A 10,589-nucleotide genomic window follows, 5' to 3' on the forward strand; every position below is an offset into this window, starting at 1 on the left:
AGAAAGAGGCTGGAGAGAGAGAGAGATGGGTTCATGAGGGTGAAAGAAAGATGGTTGGAGAGAGAGAAATAGAAGTTAGGAAGGGGAATTTTGCCAAAAATGCCACATTTGATAAAAAAAGTTTTCTGCAATGCCACAATTGTAAAACTTTATTAGAAATGCCACAAACTTATTAAAGTGGTCACTTGAGTTGACCATTTTGCCCTAAAAAAATAATGACGAGAATCTGAATTAATTTTTAAGAGAGATGATGTGACGTGTCAGCAGTATTAATATGGGCATTAATTGTGTTCGTGGACAACATTTCAGTTATTCATATTTTAACGATAATTGTCCACTAGTTATTAAAATATTCTTAACCTTTAGAAGTAGTGGACATGATGTGTTTTCAAGTAAACTAAAAGAAGTTTACGTGAAATTTTGATTTAGAAGTTGTCCATACATTATAGTGATCTTGTCTATCATAAACAAAAATGTAAATACATTGTGGACATGTTTCAAATTATAACATTTTGTCCTTTGTCCACAACAATTGATCACATTTCATTCAGATGAACCATATTGATTATAGACAACTTTTCTTATCCATGTATAAATGTAGTGGAGAACTTTAAAATTTGGTAAGTTGTCCACATGACTTCAAAGTTGTCCACAAAAATGAAGATTAAGTTGTCCACAAAATGAAAATTAGGTTGTCCACAAAAATAAACATTAAGTTGTCCACAAACGCTGGCTAAATACTCGTCTATCGCCTAACAAACACCATCATTAGCTATTCTGTAAACCAAAACGGAACTCTTGTGGTCCACCTACAAACATCTATAACACAAAAACAAGAGAAATCAAACAAGAACAGAGCCAACAAACCCAGATTTGCGAGTCACAAACATAATCAGAAAACTTCAACCTCTAAGACCAGAGCGGAGAAGAAAAACAAACTCACCATGAAATATATCTGAATGTGAGCACCACATATCCCACTAAAACCAACAAGATAGTCACTACAATATATGGATCCACCATCACCAAGAGAAAAGAAGAAATGTTTTACACTAATGAAAAGAAAAAGAAGAAGACAAGAGAAAAAGAACGACGACGATGCTATGAAATTCATCGGAATCTGTCCATCGAAGAAGATGATGCTTCGACGGCTAGGGCGAACAAGAGAAGAGAGAGCATTATTTGTTTTGTTTGGAAAATATCATTTTTATTAATAAATTGTGGAGAGAGAAAGTGAGATAGAAAGAAAATAAATGAAAAATATATAAATAGAAGAAAGAAAATAAAAAGGCTAGTTTAGTCAATCTACCAAACATATATGACATTGGAGAAAAGGTTTTGTGAATGTGGCATTCTCGGAAAAACAAATCATTGTACATGGCATTCCTCTTAATAAACTCGTTAGGAAAAACGAAAAGAGAAAAGAGAAAAAACAAAAAAGAAAGAAAAGATGATTTATTTTGTGTGAGAAGAAGATGTCTCTACTCCCTTTATTGTTTGTCTTCTAATCATAGGGACAAAATGGACTTTATAGATGGTGGGTGTGGCACCCGAGAAAAGAAGTTTCTGAATGTGGCAGTAGAGATAAGATTATGCACTGTACATGGCATTATTCATAAATTTCTCTTAAATAAACTTTTGTTAGTCGTTTTAATGCCATGATTATATAACTGGGATTATTATCGATTTGGGCTTTTTGTACCAAATATATGAGATAAAGCATTTTTGTCTATGCTTTCAAAATTGAGCATTTCTGGTGAGGGTAAATGAGAAAATTAACCATAATGAAAGAAGAAGTCGACGTTCTCTGTCTCATCATCTGATCGATATCTTCATTTTTTCAATTCCATTGATCAAAATTAAACCCTAAAAATTAAACAAATTTTGTGAATCATTCTCGTCTTAAAGTTTTAGATCGCTGAATTTTTATATGGTTTACAATATATTTCGAAACCACAATCAACACAATCATCACATATCAGATATGTCAGATCTGTATCTCCGACGGGTGTGAATCTCTATGATGCAATTGTTTCATTATTTGTCTATTCCTAACAGTCATAAAATTGTAGACTCGAGAAGGACATGTATGTGAGATTTGAAATTGCCCATAAGAGTAAGAGACGACAAGAGAAACAATGGACCTTATTAGAGTATGGGCCGGCAGTCCATGTTGGACTTTGTTAATGTCGGTTATTATTATTAACCCTAATATTGTTGTAAACCCTACGACCTAGTGTTATATAAACTATCATTGATAAACAAAAATAACACAATAATAGTGACTTTTTTCCCCAAATCTCTTTTCTAGTTTCTACATGGTATCAGAGCAGGCGATTCTTGTGGATCTAAATTAAAGCTTCTGCGTTAGTGTTCTTGTGATCCAATGATCATGGGATGTGAAGATGATGGTGGTGATGAAGACGAACCAGACGATGACAAAGACGTAGATGTACTTTCTTTTCTTTTTCTTAATTATTTGGGTATTATTTGATTTTCCAAAAAAAAAAAAAAAGCAAATTACGTCATGGTTTCTTTTTAGTTTATGGTTTTGATGGGAGAATTTGGTGTGGTGTCTCCGATCCAGTTTGTTAGAGGGAGATAGTTTTGATTTTTTTTTTTTTTTGCAATAATTAATTGGGGTTTTCTTTTATTTAAACTGATGGTTCTAGGGTTCTAGGGTTTATGGTTTATATGGGTTTGAATTATGATTTTTTTTGAGTTTTTATTTGGTAATAGTTTTACCATTACGGGGGAGTTGTTTGGAACACTCATGTTTTTAGGTCAATTTCTTTTTAGTCTGATTTGTGGACTGTCCGAGATTAGGACAATTATTTGTGGAGATTGCAGGATTTGCACCCACGGGTTGTTGTTATTCCCTTTTACCAAAGACCGAAGACGAGCTGATGTTCTACCTCTATTTTCAAGATTAAAGTTTATGCCCGAAAGAGTTTGTTGACATGATTTGTCCATTCTTGACATGTGTCCACGACATACGTGTTCCGTTTTTCTATTGCAAAGTTTGCATTTTGCGTACCATGTTTGTCGTGCAGGGGAGTATTGGAGTATGGGCCAGCAGTCTATGTTGGATTTTGTTAATGTCGGTTATTATTAACCCTAATATTGTTGTAAACCCTAAGACCTAGTATTATATAAACCCTTGTATCATTGATTAATAAAAATAACACAATAATAATGATTTTTTCCCCAAATCTCTTCTCTAGTTTCTACATACCTGCGTCAATCTTGTTGCTGCATCAATGAAAAGTAAAATCGTCCTTCAATGACAAAAAATGCCTAAAACTGTAAGTTAGGACAATCAGTCCCAAATCCATAAAATTTTGAGAAATGATGCGTATTTCAATAATTAATCCTTACTTGAAGTTTTTATTCTCTTTTAAATCAACCACTGGTCCAAGAAAAGTATATAAATAAAGTTATGAGATAATTAGTGATAATAATAGTCTCTATCCTCGGCCACATCACAAAACACTAGAGGAGGAAGAAAAAATAACTCATCACATGATCTCAATTCTCAAATAATGTTTTAGGTAAGAAGACTCTTGAGCCTTTTTTTTCATGCCGTTCGGTGACTGGTGAATACTAATTTATGAAACTGAAAACTTTAAACTATACATCGGCTGACCTTAGAGATCTTTTCTTTTCGTAAGAGCGTTAACATGTGATGGCACAAAAAAAACAATAGATACGAAAGGGTAACAAGAAGGGACAAAAAAAAATGGAAGACGACTTCACAGACATTGCCATACGTACAAGTGAAATCAACAAGTCATTAAAATGCTAATTCAAAGGGTAAATAAATGTTCGCGTGGTTGGGCACATGAATAATTCTTGGCGACAAGTTAGTTTGCCCTCGTATATGTTTACCCTCAAAAGTAGAGCAAGGGAATCTAACAAAGCTCGATCACATGATATATATGAGAATCAGATATAACATCATTTACACAGGTAACTTTGGTCAATATTTACACTTAGTTATGATATTATAAAACTTTATTTTCATTTACACAGGTAACTTTGGTCAATATTTACACTTAGTTATCATATTATAAAACTTTATTTTCTGATATTCATAAAAATGACCGTTTACTTGCGAACATCCCTAGTTATATACAATATCTGAAAAACGGAACAATGTGAGAATTTTCTTAAAACATATTCTAAATAATGCATTTTTAAGTTTGACCAAAATTAATACACATAGTCAATTCTCCCTATAATATTTATTAATTTGGCTATTTAGTATGCGCACGTGTCTTTTTCTTAATAGCTTTGTATTAATGTAATATATATTTTAAAACAAAGTTTTTTTCCTTATATATAACAACAGATTGACATTGTTGTATTAACCCTCTAGACCTGTACTGTTTTGAAACTTCTGCCTTAGCAATGGAGTCTCTCGTTTGTGTTTTTGCTCTTTCAGTTTTGTATGTGACGGTTGTGTCGTCACATACCGTTCCTAATGTTTTTGAAGGTATTAGACTTAAAGATACCAACAACGTTATAGTCAAAACAATTGTGGTAGATCAGTCTGGTCATGGTAACTTTAAAACCATACAGGCGGCCATTGACTCTGTTCCCTTCGGTATGAACAATTGGACCAAGATTGTTGTCAGACAAGGAACCTACTAGTAAGTATTCCTTTATAGGCTTTAACTTTTCATTACATATTTTACATATATTATAATATGTTTTCTTTTTTTTTTGCCACTTCCCCACTTGTGAGATCTCTTGTACAAAAAATTGTGTTGGCTGATGCAGTGAAAAGGTTACGATTCCAAAAAAGAAGACAAAAATACAATTGGAGGGAAATCGATCATCACGAACGATAATTCAGTATAACGATGCAGGGAGCTCCGTTAAAAGTGCTACTCTCACAGTGTTGGCTGAGTTCTTCGTCGCGACAAATATAACATTTAAGGTTTCTTGCATACTCCTATTTCTAAATATTTGATGTTTCAGAATTTTGTTTTTCTTGCAAATTAAGTTCTGTCCTCATAATTTTGTATGCAAAATTTATTAACTTTTATATTTTTGACCAGTTGTATTCTACAGTATTTTTTTTTTGTTGACTTGGATTTAGGTAAATAATAAATTATATTAATTTCAAATATATATTAAATAATTTCTTAATATATGTGTAAAACCCTTAAACATGTATTTTGAATCAGGTGGAATACAAATTTGTAGTATTGTCTTTTTTTACTTCTATTTTATTTAGTGAAGAATCACAAATTTGTTTTGCCCAAAAAAAAAAAAAGAATCACAAATTTGTAAGCAAACGTAGTCGCTGATTATACTTGTTGATTAGATCTGAATGTGTATGACTTTAGATAATATTTTGGGTTATCATGTTGTTGAAACATCATCTCTTTTTCTTTTATTATAAGGTTTTTTTTGGATTAGAGATCTGAATTGTTTAGTGACCAAAAAATTGAACAATTTGTTGCAGAATACCTATAATCAAGAAAAGCCTATGACACGGTATGAAGAGATAAGAGTAGCTCCAGCGGTTTTGTTAACAGCAGACAAGGCGGCCTTCTTCGGTTGCGGATTTTTTGGTATGCAAGACACAGTTGGTGACTTAGTCGGCCGTCACTACTTCCAACAATGTTTCATCAAAGGAGCTATTGACTTTATTTGGGGAGGAGGCCAATCTATATACCAAGTAATCTCGTTTACAATTCTTATTCTTTCTAATTACCTAATACACACGCATGACTTAAAACCACCATTATACATTTAAATTTCGTTAATGAAAGTTACTGTTACATATTTTTATATTAAAAATAAAATTGAAAAGTCAGTTAATGTGAACACTAAATTAGGAGAGTTTCTGTTCAGAGTTGTACGATAGAGGTTATGGGCGTGACAACAGCGACAGCGAGTAATGATGAGGTTAACAGAGGATTGATCGCGGGTTACATAACAGCGCAAGGAAGGGGGACCGAGAAGGACACAAGTGGATTTGTGTTTAGTGGATGCGCCATTTTTGGACCTGGTAAGGCATTCCTAGGAAGAGCTTACGGAGGTTACTCGAGGGTTGTGTTTAGCAATACTAACATGGCTAATGTTATTGTTCCTCAAGGCTGGGATTCTTGGACACATCCAAAAGAAGTGTAAGTATTTCATTACAAATTAATTTTGAAACAAGTATACGTATGTTAATAACGATATTTGACATTGAAAATCAGGAATAAAGTGACATTTGTGGAAGTAAATTGCAAAGGGCCCGGAGCAAACAAAAAAGGAAGAGTGGCGTGGGAGAAGAATCTCTCACCTCAAGATGTATCATACTTTATAAACCATAAGACCTTTTTAAACAAAGATGGTTGGATAGATAGTCTCCCTCCACATCGAAGAATACTTGGGTTCAAGTGTAAACCATTTTTTTCACCTCCTCCTTTTTAAATCAATCATAATGTTCTATGTAATATTATATTTAAAATAATTCTAAATAAAATTCAAAAAAGTAAAACAAATTAACAAAACAAATTATGTATACTTTTAATTAAATAAAGTTAAATATTAGCTTGGTTTAGATTTTATAAGAAAAGCCAACAAATCTCCCAGAAATCACCAAAAAGCTCAAGAACACATTTTCTCTTTGTTTTCTCTGAAAGTGGCGTGAGACAAAAACATAACACGACCCCAAGTCGTTTTCTCCCTTTTATATCACGGTTCAATGGTTTCCTTAAACCAAACCGGTCCAAAATCTACGATTAAATCAATCTGGTCGAACCAGAAAACAATGGTGTCGATCGACACCCCTTTGGTGTCGATCGACACCCTCCCCCAAAACGCACAGTTTTGGTTTGCGGGTGTTACAATTTCTGACAAGAATGAATACTTAGAGCTATTACGTCTCCACCAACTGAGAACATCATAGGGCATCTCCAACTTATTTTTTACTTTGGGCTCAGGTTTTTCTGCTAGATAATGTTATAACTCATTGCAGCTATCTGCATTATTCTTCAACCCAACCACCTTGTCGAGTATTGCAAGTATCCCCTCACAATAATCTTCATCATCTGATAACTCATAGACAATAGACTGTGATTGAGAATTTGTGGTGTCTTCTATGGCTTATATCTCAAACTTGCTCAGCAAGATTTTCTACCTTCGACCAAACTTAATCCTAAACATCAATAGATCAAGATTTTCTACCTATATAAATTAGTTTGTCAATAGATCAATGTATTCGGCCTACACAGTCGTCCGTGTACATCATGTCTCTCTCCCTGGTTCTTATTATGTGTTCTAGGTTTTGATACACATGAAGATATAAGGATTTTAGTTTAAATCATTCTTTTTTTATATATACAGATTTGATCATTTGAACCAAGTCCATTTCGGGATGGTCATCCTCAACATTTTGCTTTTATGATAAAGATGTTAATCTAGCAAAAAAAACAATTGCTTTGTTGAGCCTTCCAATAGCTTATGTTTCTANTTTTTTTTTTTTTTTTTTTTTTTTTTTTGAACAAAGATTATTAACAACGAAAGAGAATGACTTTTGAGTTTATTTTCATTTACTAATTTTTCTTTTCTTTTTTACTTCTGTGCAGGATTATTTGATTTCCTCAATTAAAAATCTCAATTTGACAACATGACTTCCGACCTATCAATAAACAAAGGAAAATGATTTTTACCAGCTATATCATACTAAAGCATTTGTTGGTTATTTTTACAGGTATAATTTGTATTTATTAAATAAAGATTCAGCTTTCTAACACTAAAAATTCTTTTTCACCGAGTAAGTTGTTATATTTCATGTGATTCGACGAGGTATCTCTGATAAATAATATTTTTAATTTGAAATTGACATCTCTATATTATGAAAAATCTATTGACTCTCCAAAATCTCTAACCGTGTCTTTGCAGCTCTCCAAAGTTTTTGTTCGTCATTTTTTTAAAAAATCAAACGGATGATAAGGAAAATACAAGAATTTTCTAAAAAAGTGAGACAACAATATCTTCGTCATATTTTGTTTAAAATTTTAAATCTTCTACAAAATCTTAATTATTGTCAGCAAAACTGCTTACTAAATATGTATGAAATATACTTATTTTAATTTCCTATATTTAATTAGAAATTATTGTATATACCATAATTTATTTATGTATTTATTTCCATCAAATAATCGCGCGATTAGAATCTAAACTAAATATTTGACAATAAATGCCATAAATTTCTCTTTAATTGTTATACATATATTCGAAAGAAAAACTTATAGAAACTAATTAACTCTGCTAAACTTCCTATAAGGAAAATAAATATGCGGCTTCACTATGATAAGCCTGAATCTATCCGTGTTTGTTAGTTCTTGGATGTTTATTTTTTTCTTCTCATGTTTATAAAATGAGACAACAAAAATGGGACCAAAAGAAATATAGAATTCTAAACTTTGCCTTAATATTACATTAATGAAGAAAAACTAATGATTAAATAGTGATTTAAAAGTTTGTAGCCGGTTTATTTTGGTTCTTTAGACTAACTATATATAACTATACCAAATACGAGGATCTACTCCATGGTATACCACGGGGCAATTGTTTTTTTTTTTCTCCTTTTCCTAAATTACTCTTCTACTATTAGTTTTCATACAATTGGCATAGTTATGTTTTAGTTTCATAAAAGTTACATATGTTACTTTGCTATATATACATTATATGTTTTTAGTATTTTTAATCAAACTAACTATATATATTTATGAATTTGCTGAATTATAATACATTTAGAGATATCAAACTATATTAATTTATTTTATTTAAATTTGCTTGATATAATTTTTGGATGGAAGAAAGTTATAAAAAGAAAATATGTTCCCAGTACATGCGTTTTATTAGACCAAGTTTTGGCTTCTACCTTATTCATCTTCACTCAATTTTCTAATAGAAGCTGAAAGCCGGCAAAATAATATATATATATAAAGAAGCTGAAACTTAAAGAGTAATTTTATAACATAAAGTAAATCATGTTATTAGTTTTGTAAAATTTCAATAATCTAACTTTATTATTAACATAAAATGGATGAAAGAGTTATATAAAGATAAGTTTTAAGTAGAAATATGTTTATTCAACATATTTGTTCTCCATATTCTGGAAGACATGTTTAAACACAACATTAGTTGTTGGTGTTTCAATCTTGCCTCTTTGTTGAGAAAAAATAATTATAAAAACCCTAAATTTTTTAGAAAGCAAGAAGTGCTATTAGTAGTTAATTAATATATAACATATAATGATATATGTATACATGAAAAAACGAAATAAAGTGTTGACAGAGATCTGCTTTTTTATCGGCTAACACCAATCACTTAGGTAAGCAAAAGAGGCAGCTATTTAAATCTTTAAATTTATTATGGATTGCTATAAGTAAATTGTGTATGCTCAGATGATTTTTCTACCTTCTATTGACAGGCTTTTATAGAGATCTTTGATGAGGCCAAGTTTAGGTGTGATTGCGAATCAAGAGAAAATTGGAGAGCAAGCATAATATATTTTAGATAAGGAATCTTAGTGTAGCAAATTTTAGTGTAACAAATCTTGGTGTGATTTTTCCTATATTTTCTCGATCTTTAGCTAACAAATGGGGGAAATCTTACTGAATTACAATTTCATGATTAATGTATATTTATGTGCTTTTGTTTAGAGTATATTTATCCGATTTTACTTGCTTTGATTTAGGGAATAATGTTAATGCATATCATAGTTAGGATTTGATTTATGTAAACTGCAATATACGGATCCAGGCTAATTAATATATATCTTATTATATAAAGTTGGGTTTTGAAAGTTAGTCATTAATAAGATTTTGACATGTGTCAAGTTATCAATCTCAGATTTTGACATCTGTAAAAGTTAATATTTAATAAGAGGAATTTAATTACAATAAAAATAAAATATTTTGTTTAAAAACATATTAGTAATGCAAAAAGATAATTATCAAAAGTTACAGAATTTATAAAAAAATACAAAGTTTTTTAAATAATTATAAGAATATTATATATATATATTTCATAAAATTCGAAATTATAATATTATTTAATTATTTTTAATTTTAAGTTATTCTAAAACACTGCTTTCAACTTTTTTTAATTAGGATTTTTTTTAATGGAAAGAGAAATTGTTCTTATTTTCTTAAACCAAAATTTTCTACTACTTTATTCTTTTTCAGTTGGAAATAGATAAGATTAATATGTTGATCCAAACAAAAATTAATATGTGCGTCTACTTCTCTTAATACTGTATTTTAAAATTAATTATAGTATTTTTAGATTATTTTATTTAATTTGTATTTTCATCTTTGATTATTTGAGATTCATATATTACCGTGCTTATAATTTTCTATTGTTTTAAAGCCTCCTTGACGTAACAAACCAGCCATCGAATATGGGTGGATCCACAAGCCGGAAAAAGATGTAGGGCCCACTTAAGAAGGTGAGCCCATGGATTGAGAGTGGATATGGGTTCACTAAGCAAAGTGACGGTTGAGGCATTACAGAGACAGATGCTATATCATGGTTTGTCAAAGACAATCCCATAAATACATTGGGGAATTTAACAT

The 10,589-nt window shown here is 30.9% G+C and overlaps 1 protein-coding gene across 1 annotated transcript; it reads left to right on the plus strand.

The window, feature by feature from the left end:
• On the plus strand, positions 4,399–6,432 carry LOC104789508 (probable pectinesterase 29). The gene is made up of 5 exons (XM_019245365.1): positions 4,399–4,652; positions 4,783–4,942; positions 5,474–5,689; positions 5,866–6,140; positions 6,216–6,432. The coding sequence occupies exons 1-5, from the start codon at positions 4,411–4,413 to the stop codon at positions 6,430–6,432; spliced, it is 1,110 nt and encodes a 369-aa protein (XP_019100910.1). The 5' UTR covers positions 4,399–4,410.

This window comes from Camelina sativa, chromosome 5 (assembly GCF_000633955.1).
Source record: "Camelina sativa cultivar DH55 chromosome 5, Cs, whole genome shotgun sequence".
NCBI lineage: Eukaryota > Viridiplantae > Streptophyta > Magnoliopsida > Brassicales > Brassicaceae > Camelina > Camelina sativa.

Coding starts and splice junctions, on each gene's coding strand:
- LOC104789508 (XM_019245365.1), top strand. CDS start 4,411: ATGGAGTCTCTCGTTTGTGTTTTTGCTCTTTCAGTTTTGTATGTGACG. Junction 5,690..5,865: donor GAGGCCAATCTATATACCAA/GTAATCTCGTTT, acceptor GTTTCTGTTCAG/AGTTGTACGATAGAGGTTAT. Junction 6,141..6,215: donor TGGACACATCCAAAAGAAGT/GTAAGTATTTCA, acceptor ATTGAAAATCAG/GAATAAAGTGACATTTGTGG.